Raw genomic sequence first — 13,366 nt, forward strand, 5'->3', positions numbered from 1 at the left:
AAAAAAAAAAAAAAATAAATATAATATAGAAAAATCAAAAAATATAAAAAATAAAATATATATAAAGATATAAATAATATACATCGTCAGAACCGAATTCAGAGAGCCGCGCTAAACAGAAAAACTTGTCAGGTGAGCGAACTGTATGATTCCATATTAAGTTGGTCTAACTATAAAAAGGTCTTAGCTCGTTGGCTTTAAGTTCTTTTTTATGGGCAAAGTTGTGGGCATAAAATGTGGAAACTTAGGGCTAATGAAGCGCAAGGTGGCAGACACGAAAAGGAGTTGAGCCGTTAAAATGATAAATGATGTGTGTGGCATAGATGTTAGCGCCTCCACACACACACACACACACAGTTGTTGCGACAGATGTTGTCATAAATAAAAAACAGCAAGCGGAAGACGCACTCTTCCGTTAAGAACTAGGCAAAGAAGGCAACATGTAAATAAACACACTCGCATTACAACTCCCACACACAAGCACACACACACACACATACACACACTGATTTATATGCGTGTGTGGGCGTGGAGTCTGTTCAGGCCACATTAATGTCAAATCAGGCGCATAAATTGCACAAAACGCTCAATTTATTAAACGAGGCATGCTGCTTTGGCGACGGGTAGGGCGTGTCCACGGGGCGTATGCGCGACAAGTGTATTTCGCTGGTTAATAAATGTCACAATTGGCCCACAGCCAGATGAAGGCAGCTACAGGCATTGTGTATGCATTGGCTCAGTGCATATTTTTTTAGGCAAACGCCTCAATCGACGCCTTTTGCCTGACACTCGCACGTTTATTATGCGCATCGAGTGGGCAATTGTTCAAGTTCTAAAATGCCGATTGCCAATGCTGCCAACTGCCAACTGACAATTGGCAGTTGGCAATTGCTTGGAACGCAGCTATCAATCGATTCTGCTCACGGGTCGCCTCGTGAACCATAACTGGAGCAGCACAGCGACACAGGCAAAGGCAATCAGAGCTCTGCTATAGAGATATACCAGTCCAAAAAGGCTCATAAAAATTTTAAAACGTTTTCAGCGTGCGTGTGGGCGTGTGGCCAGAGTCGACTTGGCAAATACACCATGAACAGTATTAGATATATTATATTACAGTATTATATATATATTACATTTTAGCTCAAACAGCAACCGGAAAAAATCCGATTCAAACCAGATTTCCTAAGACTTGCTTTACTTATATCTAGTCGATCTATTGCAATTTCAGACTTTATCAAGGTTTAGCTGTGCTGACTTCACTTATTTGCAGCGATAGAGCATGTCTATTCGCATATGTCATTCTTGCTGATTTCCTTGCCTTTTTCGCGCATTGTTTTGCAATTGCACTGACGGCGTGCTGGGCTTCCTTTCTATATGTATATATATATATATATATATATATGTGTGTGTGTGTAGGTAGGTGTCAAGGGTATTGTCCTTGCCCGAGCAATCTTTTTCGTCTGCCAGCCTCCAACCAGCTAGCCATCTCACGAACATGAGCGCTCGTTAAACGGATGAGTTAAAAGTCAAAAGCCCTAAAGGATTTTATTTGAATTGCGGTCTGCGCCAGTGTTCGACGTTTGCCCTGGCACCCCGGCATCTGCGTGCCTCGCTCCCACCTCTCGGCGACCGTGTTGTGTACCATGTTTTATTTAAAGTTTATCTCCGCTGCCTTTTTCCACTTCCTCAGCCACTTGCCGCTAATTTCGCGCCAAGTCTGCGGGAAAAAATATGCGCAGCATAAAATGTGGAAAAATATTTTGGCGCAAGACGAAAGGAAAAAAAGTGAAAAACAAAAGGGGTTTTTCCTTTAGCCCTGGCTGTTGGGTAGCATTCGTCGGCACGTCGCATTTCAAAGCCGTGTTGAAAAATATTTGAAATAATTGCAAAAATGTTGCCGCTCCGGCGGATGAGAGACTTCCTGCGTGCGTCTTGCCGTACAGGCTTAGCCAGTTCGTCCTTCAATATGCCAGGCACGTTTGGTGCAGTTGAAAGCATTTTCAACTGGAACAAACACGTCTCACCTAACGCAGAGCTAAGATATTTATAAGCAGACCAATCTAAGCGAACCTTCAAACCTAGCTTAGCTAGAAGGAAACCCAGATATATGAGAATTCAAGTATTTACAATATTTCCACAGCTTTTCTGAGAAATTCTACTTAACTCAAAGCATTTTAATAGGAGTGAAGCGTCCTTCAACCACCACCGTAGGCTGGAGGACTGTTAAAGCAAAATGTAAGTTTTCCTAGAATACAAGAACATTGGCTTGACAAAACAGCTTCGCGCTTTTTATTTAAGATCAAACGGAAGACTGACTGAGGTTTAGACTGACTGAGGTTTAGACTGACTGAGGTTTAGACTGACTGAGGTTTAGACTGACTGAGGTTTAGACTGACTGAGGTTTAGACTGACTGAGGTTTAGACTGACTGAGGTTTAGACTGACTGAGGTTTAGACTGACTGAGGTTTAGACTGACTGAGGTTTAGACTGACTGAGGTTTAGACTGACTGAGGTTTAGACTGACTGAGGTTTAGACTGACTGAGGTTTAGACTGACTGAGGTTTAGACTGACTGAGGTTTAGACTGACTGAGGTTTAGACTGACTGAGGTTTAGACTGACTGAGGTTTAGACTGACTGAGGTTTAGACTGACTGAGGTTTAGACTGACTGAGGTTTAGACTGACTGAGGTTTAGACTGACTGAGGTTTAGACTGACTGAGGTTTAGACTGACTGAGGTTTAGACTGACTGAGGTTTAGACTGACTGAGGTTTAGACTGACTGAGGTTTAGACTGACTGAGGTTTAGACTGACTGAGGTTTTACACAAATCACACGGCCTCTAAAACATTTCATTCATAAGCATTTCAACATGACTGATCCATCTATTGGCTCATCGTCCCCGAATTGGGCGAGTCTTATCTCTAATGGAATTATACCCACCTTTGGTAAGCTGTTTACTCAATGTCTAACAACATTCACTTTATAGAAATATCCTGAAAGTAGTAGGTGAGGTTCCGCCAAACAATGTTCAAGTTCCTACTAGTACGGGTCCATCTTCGGAGGCGACACGGGATCTACCGCTGCTGATGAGCAGCTTGAGTGGCCAAATGTCGCCCTATGCGCCGGTTTTCCATCCCATGGGCTCATATGCATCACATCTGCTGGCTCTGGAGCAGGCGGCTCAAATAAACCCGCAATCGCTGCCACCACCGCCGCCGCGTCCCATGGATCCGCACCTAGAAGACTACTATGACAGGGCGCCCGTGCCGGAGGTCTTCACCTACAATAATCCGCATCAAGTTCAGGCGCATTTGTACCCGAGCGAGTTCGGCGAGAACGGTGGCGTGAATGGCTGTACAGTGGACCTCACCATTAGGGTGGCGCCGAGCCCCCGCGCCTTCCCGCCCAGCCAACGAGCACGCGGCAACTGGCACGAGCCGCCAAATCGGGAGTATTGGCCGGAGGTCGATCAGCAAAACGTTCAAGTGCCCGTGCAGCGACTAATGCATCCCCAAATGCATGTGCAAGTGCCCCATATGTCCGGCCAAATGCCGGGCCATATGCCGGTGCAAATGCCGGCCCACATGCCGGTGCAAATGCCAGTTCAGATGCAGTCGCATATGCCGGTCCAAGTGCCTGTCCAAATGCCAGTTCAAATGCAGCCTCAAATGCTAATCCAGGTGCAGCAGACGCCGCAGGGCCATGAGTGCTGGCGAGATGTGGAGCAGCAGATCGCTGGACAGCGCGAGCAAGTGCATGGCCGCCAGCTTGGACCCGATATGGAGCATCAGGGACCAGCAATGCAGTCCCAGTCCCAGTCCCGTCACGAAATACTACCTGAAACTGAGATACAACCACCGGCCCGCGAGTTTTGGCAAGACATCGAACCGGCTAATCCAGCAGCTGAGGCGCAACTCTACCCACAGCACCAGCAGCACCCACTAGCAACTCGTGAGTGCTGGCACGAGCTGGAGCGACCCTCGCCTGATGTGCCGCTCCAGGTGCAAGCACAGATGCCACCGCACCACCTGCACTTCTGGCAAGATGTGGAGCAGCAGCAGAACGATGTAGGAGCACCACCATTGCAGAATCATCGAGTGCCGTTGCCTCGTGAGTGTTGGCGTGATGTGGATCAGCAGGGCAACGAGTTCGAGGCGCATGTGGTGCCGCCACAAGCCGAGTATTGGCGAGGAGTGGATCAGATTGTCGCAACTGTTGCTCCGCACCAACATGCGCCACCGCCGCCGCCGCCGCCACCACCGCCGCCACCGCCAGCACAACCACAACCACAATCATCTCAACCATCGCAAGCAGCACAACCACCCCAACCATCACAGCCACCACAACCACCACAGCCGCCACAGCAGCACATTCAGGCGCTGTCCCGCGAAATCTGGTGCGATGTGGAGCAGAATGCCACAGTGGCTGCACCACACACACAGGGACCGCCACTGCCGACTTCCTATGATTACTGGCGGGACATTGAGCAGCTGATCGCTTCATATGCCGCTCAATCAACGCAGTCCCAAACACAGGCGCAGGCCACGGGCGCAGCTGCACCCAGCAGCTGGCAGAATGTGGAAGAGCACGGCGTTGCAGGGCCGTGCATGACGACACTGCCTCGGGACTATTTGGGCGACGCTGAGCAGCAGTTGGCAACGAATATGCCACAGTTGACGCACGGACAGACGCCGATGTGGTGGCCCCCGAACGGACAGCATGCCACTGCCGACACAGCCCAGCCGCCGGCTTCAGGCAATTGGTTGCCCGAAGCCATCTCGAAGATCCCAAGGTCGCACGCACCGGCCGAAAACACAGAAGAACGAATTCAGCAGCACCAGCCACAGGCACCTTCGGTACGTGAGTGGTGGCCCACTGAACACGCCGAGGCGCAGCATCCGCATATCCACTGGTGTCCGGAGAACGAGCAGAACGCCATGTCTGCACAGGCACACGTCCATCCACTGCCAGCAACCTGTGAATACTGGAATGACATAAATCAGGAGAACCAGGCACAAGCTACGATGCCAGCACAACCTGCTGCAGCCCCATCCAATGAGTGGTGGGCAGAGGCGGCGGAGCATAAGACGGCAACAACTCAAGCCGTCCCATCCTATCACAATATATGCCTCGAGAAGGACCAGCCGGCTCATGTGCAGCCGTCTCATGTGCAGCCGTATGCGGAAGTGGAGCAGCAGCAGCGACAACAGCAGCAGCAGCAGCAGCAGCTGCAGCAGAAACTGGAACATCAGCAGCAGGCGCCGCCACCGCCGCCACCCCCGCCACCGCCTCTGCCTCAAGCGTCAGCACCACAGCAAGCAATAGTACCTATACCACCGCCACCGCCGCCACCACCACAATCACAAGTGCCCACTCCACCACAAGTGCCCACACCACCGCAAGTATCTGCATCCCAAGTGTCTACATACCAAGTGCCCGCACCACCACAAGTATCTACATCCCAAGTTCCCGCACCACCACAAATGTCTACATTCCAAGTGCCCGCACCACCACAACAGGTGCTTACACCACCACAGAAGGTGCCCGCACCACCACAGAAGGTGCCCACACCACCACAGAAGGTGCCCACACCACCACAGAAGGTGCCCACACCACCACAGCAGGTGCCCGCACCACAACAGCAGCTGCCCGCACCATTACAGCAGATGGCAGCACCACAACAGATGCCCGCACCACCACAGCAGATGCCCGCTCCACCACAGGTGCCCGCACCACAGCAGATGCCCGCACTACCACACACACCTACAGCTCCACACCCGCCAGTACCTCCACAACCGCCAGCACCACCACGTGAGTGGTGGCAAGCAGCTGCGTTTACGCCGCAGGAACAGGCACCGCTACAGTCGCTGCAGCCAGTGCAACCGGTGCAGCCACGCAGCATTGAGACGGGCGTCGACTGGGTGCCCTACTCCTATGCTGCGCTCAGCATGCCCCAAGCCATATCAGAGGCAAAGGCGGATATGGTCTCATCTGGGGAAGATCAGAAGACTGAATGCACGGCAACATCAGCTCCGAATTCTGGCAGCAGCAGCAGCAACAATAACAACAACAACAACAGCAGCAGCTGCGATTCGCAAGGCGGCGACTTTCCATCCTTTGAGGATTTTGCTAGGCAGGTGAGCGAATGCAGCCTGTCCAGCTCGGAATATATTGCCACGCTGCGAAACCTTATGATACGCGCCCATAACCTGATGCTACCTCTGCTGCGCGGACGCTTCGCCAACATGACCCAGGTCCAGATGGCTGCCTACACCACGGCAATCCTAGAGGTAACGCCGCTGCATCCAAGTCTGTTTTTGCCCTCGGTAAGTAAAGCTCGCTACTCCCTGCGAGTTGTCAATAAGCTTCTCAATTATCAGAGCGTGGCCCGTCCCTGGATGGGCAGCGGAGGGCTCTTGCCACCCTGCCATCCCCACAGCCTGACACCTCAGGATCTGGCGCGCATTAATGTGAGTAGAATTGGATTTTTACTAGCGATGTTTCGTCCTACTTGGATTCATTTTCCGCCACCCACAGCCGCGCCCGATGATGGTCAGTGTGGGCACACAGACGGACTACCATTGCTGGTGCATGCACATAAGCATGTACCCGCCGCCGCCGTTGCATGGGCCGCCGCCGCCGCCGAGACCGCAGGCCAATCCGGGACCACACTTTGCCGCGCCGAATGGACCGCGCATGATGGCGCCTTGCGGCACGGCTCCGTTGAGTTTCTGGGGCCGACCCATAGGTGAGTCAGCCAACCGCTACACTTGCTTCAACTGACGACCTTGCCTTGTCTGTGCTTTCAGTGCCCATGCATCCACACCCTTATCCACATGCCCACCAGATGCCACGCCCGCATGGCTCACGCTACGGCTACCGCATCAACACCTACAGTGTGCCTTGTCGCTTCAGTCCCGCCGGCAACGGGCGCTCCCGCCACATGAACACCATGTACGGCTCGACCATGCATCCGCAGAACCACCAGAGCGAGGACAATGCCAGCACGGACAGAAGCTCCAATCACTTTATGGATCAGCCACCGCCGCCGCCGCCGCAGCAGCAGCAGCAGCGACAACAGCAGCAGCAACAGCCGCCGCCGCCGCAGCAGCAGCCAGAGGAAGTGGAGCCGCCGCTTTTTTGCAGCCCGCCGTCCAATATATCGGTGCTTCGTCTTAGTCCTTCCAGCCACAATCGCCAAATGGAATTACAGCAACAGGAGCAGCAGCAGCAGCATGAACAGCAGCTGCTGCTGCAGCAAGATCAGACCACCAGCTCGACCGGCAGTCAGTCGAGCTCGCCGGTGCTACGCTCGGACCAATACTCGCGTCGCTGCTTGCAGAGCACCTCTTCCGGCAGCCAGTCCAGCTCGCTAAGTCCCCGTTCCTCCAGCCACAGCTCGTCGATCATCAGCAACAACGACAGCGACGCCGAAGACTTCGACGGCCACGAGAATGTGAACGACAATGAGAACAGCAATGCCAATGACATCGGCAACGTCGTGGAAGCTGTGGTGAACGTGGAGACCAGCAGCAGCGAGCAGCCCACTGGCACTGCCACAAATCCGCTTTTGCCAAGTGCGGACATGGACAATGGAGAATCAATTAACGTGAGTTCACAAAGTGACTCGGCCTCGCCGCTTTCGCAGAACGGAGAGGGCGAGAACGCAGATGCTCAGGTGACAGCCAGTCGAATGGCCTTGAAGCCGGCGAACAACATATTCCTGCAGCCCACAGGACCGGTCATGCCCAGCATGCCGATGATGCACTTTCTGATGGCGCAGAATGGACCTCAAGCCGAAATGCAGCCCATGATCTTTGATATGAACGACAATATCAGTCCGAATGTTAACTATGCCCAGTTTTTGCCGAACATCAATATGAACATGAACATGAATATGTTCAACGGGCCAATGCCCAATCCCATGCCCAACGTTCATGTCATGCCCCCCGATATGGCGGCCAATTACTGTCAGATGGGGCCGGAGGTGGCCATGATGAATACGGCCATGATACTGCCCTACTCCTCCTATAAGAATCCGAACGAGCCCTACCCACCCATGGACATGCACGATGCCATGAATATGAATATGAACATGAATATGAATATGAGCATAAATATGAATGAGAACTACAATGGAGCTAATGCCACCCTAATGAGCATTCCCATCGACGATGCCAACCCGATGTTGAATCCCAATGTCTATTTGGCCAACGATATGCTGGTCACGACAGCCAACGATAGCAACATCAACGAGTGCCACGGCCACAATGAGGTCGTCTACACCACTGCTGATCACAGCAAAGAGACAAATATCAATCAGGATCTTCTAACCAACGAATGTGAATCAATCAACCAGGTCACATCTGCTGCACAGCCAGAAGAGAACTAGAGATGCTCACTCGTATACACTCGATCACGCACACCCGCACACTCCTCACACACACATCGTTACGCCCACTCGTATAAAGCATATATGTTACCATTGCTTAACCACCTTCGACACCGATTTATCAAACAATTAAGTTCAACAAATGATTTCAAATCACATCGTTAATTTACAGTTACTTTCCTCTCAAACACACACACACACTGACACATATATGTGTATATCTATATATATATATATATTGACTATATGTATATATTTATGTATTTATGTATTTATATATTTATCTGCCGCGTGTCTTCAATCGTTATCAATCTAAATTTTAAACAATTTGTATGGCGGCATCCAGAAATGCTTTTATTATATTTGAGATCGGCATAGTCACGCGGGAGAGTTCACACTGTCTCTCTATTTGTTACATTTCATACTGTAACACACGCATACACACACATACACACGCACACACACACACACACACACACACACACACATACACACACACACACACACACACACACACACACATGCGCGCATTTATACATATATATAGATTTATTTATATATATTGTTCAACCAACACTGGCAGGCAATGAAATGAATCTTATGCAACACACACAGCGTACACTCAATACACACACACACACACATACGACAAAACTGCGTTTCTAAACTATTTAAAATATTTATAAACCATTCGCTAATATTTGGCTTCTATGGTAAGCCAGTAAGGCACACTTAATATACACACAACCACACACTTCCACGCACTCTCCCACACTCTCGCACTCACGCACACACAGACAATAAAAGCAAATGAAAGCCAAAAGATTTATCGCGTTTATCTTTTATTTTATGGCTAAGCAGCATGGAGATAAGCTCAGCAGTCGCCCGGCCACACACCCGCTATTTATAGGGTATATTCGAGCTGTGTATATCATTTCATATTCATATAACGATGTGTAAATTTCAAATCGCTGCATTAAGTTTACATTTTCAACGTTTTACGTGTAGCGAAAAGCGTGAAACCAAAACCCCGGCCAAATGCGCCCGCAAAACTGAGCCACATCAAAAAAGGGGGGCCAAAGGGGGAGGGGGTGGGAGTTGTGTTGAACCCCTTGTGAACCCTTTGAACTCGCTGCGTGTGCAAGTTGCTGCTGCTGTTGCTGTTGCAAATGCCAAGTTAAACGCCTTCAAGCTGAAATAATCGGGCTAATCTTTTACGCTGCTTGCATTTTAAAGCGCTACCCACTTTTATTTTTATTTTTTCTAGCCGGGCTTTACTTGACTCCATTCGGAACGGCCGTCGGTGGTGGGCTGGACGGGCGGTGGTGGGGGCTCAGCCGGTCTGCATTGTGCATGCATGCTTGCGCTTTGCTGCCTCTGTGCCCCGCCCCCTCCCTCCACCATGTCCTGCTCTCTCCTCTCTGGCCACATGTGAGCTCTGGTTTTTTCTTCAAATTGTAATTAAATGCGTCGCGCAAAGACAAATAAAAAGCAGAAAAAAAACATTTGCAGGTAAACAATTTAATAGCAAATAAAAATAAAAATGTTAATCAGTTTCATATCAAATGGATTCATTTTTTATTGTTCCAATTCAGCTACAATTTGACTCGAATATGAGAAACAATATAAAAAGTTACAGCTGTTAGGAAATATCTTGTAACATTTTAAAATATATTGTTTAACAAAACTTAGTGCTAAATGGTTCGTTAGATTTAAGGTATACAGAGAAATAGTGGGATAGAGAGAGGCATAGAGAGAGCTTCGTAGATATTCAGAGATTAATAGAGAGATTAATAGAGAGATTCATAGAGAGATTCATAGAGAGATTCATAGAGAGATTCATAGAAAGAGATTCATAGAGAGTGATTCATAGAGAGTGATTCATAGAGAGTGATTCATAGAGAGATTCATAGAGAGAGATTCATAGAAAGAGATTCATAGAGAGTGAGTCATAGAGAGTGATTCATAGAGAGTGATTAATAGAAAGTGATTCATAGAGAGAAATTCATAAAGAGATTCATAGAGAAGGATTCATAGAGAGTGATTCATAGAGAGTGATTCATAGAGAGTGATTCATAGAGAGATTCATAGAGAGAGATTCATAGAAAGAGATTCATAGAGAGTGATTCATAGAGAGTGATTCATAGAGAGTGATTCATAGAGAGATTCATAGAGAGATTCATAGAGAGATTCATAGAGAGATTCATAGAAAGAGATTCATAGAGAGTGATTCATAGAGAGTGATTCATAGAGAGTGATTCATAGAGAGATTCATAGAGAGAGATTCATAGAAAGAGATTCATAGAGAGTGATTCATAGAGAGTGATTCATAGAAAAAAATTCATAGAGAGATTTATAGAGGCATAGAGATAGAGAGATGTAAAAAAAGAAAGTGCTTTGATTCATATTTACAACAGTAATATTATTATTAGTCTTAATTACACTTATTGGCGCTTTACTGTACGCCTTTTATTTGAACAATAATTATATTTTTTTTTTACTTTTTCTATATATATATATATATATTGGGAAGCTATAGTTTGACCAGAAAATTAACGCCTGCATGACCGAGCTGCATGAATGCAGCCGCATTGCTACATTTTTAATCTACAATTAACCGCAACTGTTTGGTCCTGCGGCGGGGGTGGGTGGGGTTGGAGTCGAGAGACCCGGGTCCAATATCAATATTGATTCTATTAATTATAAAAACATTAAGTGCCAGCCAACAAATGTAATTAAACGCATTAAACAATTGCAGTGTGCGAGAAATGGCGTTAAAATGCAGCTCGAGCCAGAGCAGTCCTGGTGTCCAGTTGGTCGTCTGGTGGGTGAGTGGGTTTGCTTCTGGTTCGCGTTCGGGTTCAGGTTGATGTTCAGGTTCAGGTTCAGGCCACCCTGCTGATGCGCGCCGATAAGCACGTTTTCAATTCGCATTTGCAGGTGGACGCCAGCTGCGGGTGTGGGGGCGTGGCCGTTTGTTGTGGGGCACATTGCTGGGATTTGTGGCGCAAGGCTGTGGCGCTGCCCGGCTGCCCGGCTGGGATTGTCGCACATTAATGACGAAATTATTGTTTCAATTGCTTTCAACTGTTGTCAATGCAAATTTTATGCAAATATTTTTCGGTGCCATCGGACTCTTAAATGCCATTATGGCCAATAAGTCAATAATTATTGCCATGGCAATTGTTGTTGTTGTTGCCACGTTTTGTTGCAGCAGGGCCAGTGCCCCTGCCTCGCTCAATGTGGCCAATTCCCCAAATAGGCGTTAATTACTTTTATCTGCGCATTGTCACACTACAACAACAATTCCAACAACAACAACAGCAACAGCAGCAACAACAGCAACAATTGCTGATTATGTTTGCCAACATTTGATCAAATTCGCTTATTAATTATTATTATTTTTGCACTTTTGTTTACTTTTTCTGCATAAATCAAGGCCGCAAATGTTAAATTCAATTTATTTAGAAATATTTATTTATTATATAATAAAATAATATGTTTCATTAAAGTCTGTTTAGCATGTGCCATGCTAACTATATAACAATAACTAAAACTTTAAATGTAAACTTTAGTTTGTAGTCAGAACAACCATAGTCCATAGCCAACAGCCATGGTCCATGGCCTGTCTCTACAGAGCATGTTTCTCTTAGCGTTATATATCTTTCAGTTAGCAATGTTGCTTTAGTGGAAAATCCATTTAATAGCGGATAGTTTATTTTTTGTTGAGTTTAATTTGGCATTTTAGTTGCACTAGAGAAACAATTGCAAACTGTCGAAATTTCTATCAAAATATTGCTTCTTCGAACTGCTTCAAGCTGCCTCTACTATGGATGGATCTGATGAAGCCCATTCCTGTACAAGACAGTTCTAAGACTCTGATGACTAAAATTACATGTACACACTAATGTCAGAAAGATTTCTATAAGATAAATTCTATTTCATGATTATAACAAATATATTTTTTCACTTTATTACAGCTTAAACTTGTGTAACTCTAAAAAAACCCATAACAGTTTAACAATTTGGAAATTTTAGTTATCAAATCATATCATTATAACTATCTTAGGATTCCTTTAGGTTTCCTTGAAAAAATTTAAATAACATTTTTTTTTAAGTTGAATAATAAAATCATAAATAAAATATTAATTTATTTCGGTTTGACTTAGCCTGATATAAGCTTAACTCTTTGGGTTTTGAGCCAAAGATAACTTTAATAGATTTTTCGGTAATATTTGCATAGTTGAAGTAACAGTTTGTCCTGGCTGGCGCAATGTAAGCAAAAGTAATTTATATGGCCAATTGGGTCGGAGTCGCAAGGAAGTAGCCGTAGCTGTTGCTGCTGCCACACTTTGTCTACGGTCCAGCTGTGGGTCGTATAATATAATTAATACTATGAATTACTTGAGCTTCGCACTAAGCCAAGCTGAGCGTCGCACACAAACACATTGGGTGTTGCGAGAGGGTCAGCTCGCTTGGCTGCGATGTTTGTTCTTGTTGTTGTTGTTGTTGTTGTTGTTGTTGTTGTTGTTGGGTGTATTCCAACACGTTGCTGCTTGGTCAGCCACATGCACTTAATTGCTTTATGAGGCGGTCAGTCGCTTGTTATGGACTTCAATTGGATTTCGCGCAAGTGCCGGAGTAGCAAGTAGGTGTGTGTGGGCATGTGTGTGTGTGTGTGGCGACTAAATGAGACATTGGGGATCAATTATTTTGCCGGCTCATTGCCGCAGGCCAAAGACAAAGGCCGTTGAACCACGCCAACCCAACCACTCGATCAATGCAGATTTTTCAGCTGATGCCAAAGTTTTTTAATCATGCTGATGGCACGATAATGATAATGATAATGATGATGCCGATGATGATGACGCTGCGCGAGCTGCACGTAGCAAGTGCGCAAATATTTTATGCCAGTTTACAGCACTTTTTCACCAAGGTGCGAACACGCACAGCCAAGGAATATAAATGGAGTGA

The 13,366-nt window shown here is 47.1% G+C and overlaps 1 protein-coding gene across 3 annotated transcripts; it reads left to right on the top strand.

Moving 5' to 3' along the window:
- Positions 1–43: 43 nt before the first annotated feature.
- LOC111603206 lies at positions 44–8,618 on the top strand. 3 transcript variants are annotated; one of them, XM_023320694.2, is made up of 7 exons: positions 44–132; positions 2,141–2,235; positions 2,861–2,945; positions 3,001–6,326; positions 6,381–6,470; positions 6,538–6,748; positions 6,810–8,618. In XM_023320694.2, the coding sequence occupies exons 3-7, from the start codon at positions 2,870–2,872 to the stop codon at positions 8,390–8,392; spliced, it is 5,286 nt and encodes a 1,761-aa protein (XP_023176462.2). In that variant the 5' UTR covers positions 44–132; positions 2,141–2,235; positions 2,861–2,869; the 3' UTR covers positions 8,393–8,618. The 3 variants fall into 3 exon arrangements, with proteins under 3 accessions (XP_023176462.2, XP_023176463.2, XP_023176464.2); XM_023320695.2 differs by having other exon boundaries at positions 3,004–6,326; XM_023320696.2 differs by lacking the exon at positions 2,861–2,945 and having other exon boundaries at positions 45–132; positions 3,007–6,326.
- Positions 8,619–13,366: the final 4,748 nt, after the last annotated feature.

Source organism: Drosophila hydei, unplaced genomic scaffold, assembly GCF_003285905.1.
Source record: "Drosophila hydei strain 15085-1641.00,03,60 unplaced genomic scaffold, DhydRS2 tig00000211-arrow-pilon, whole genome shotgun sequence".
Classification (NCBI taxonomy): Eukaryota; Metazoa; Arthropoda; class Insecta; order Diptera; family Drosophilidae; genus Drosophila; species Drosophila hydei.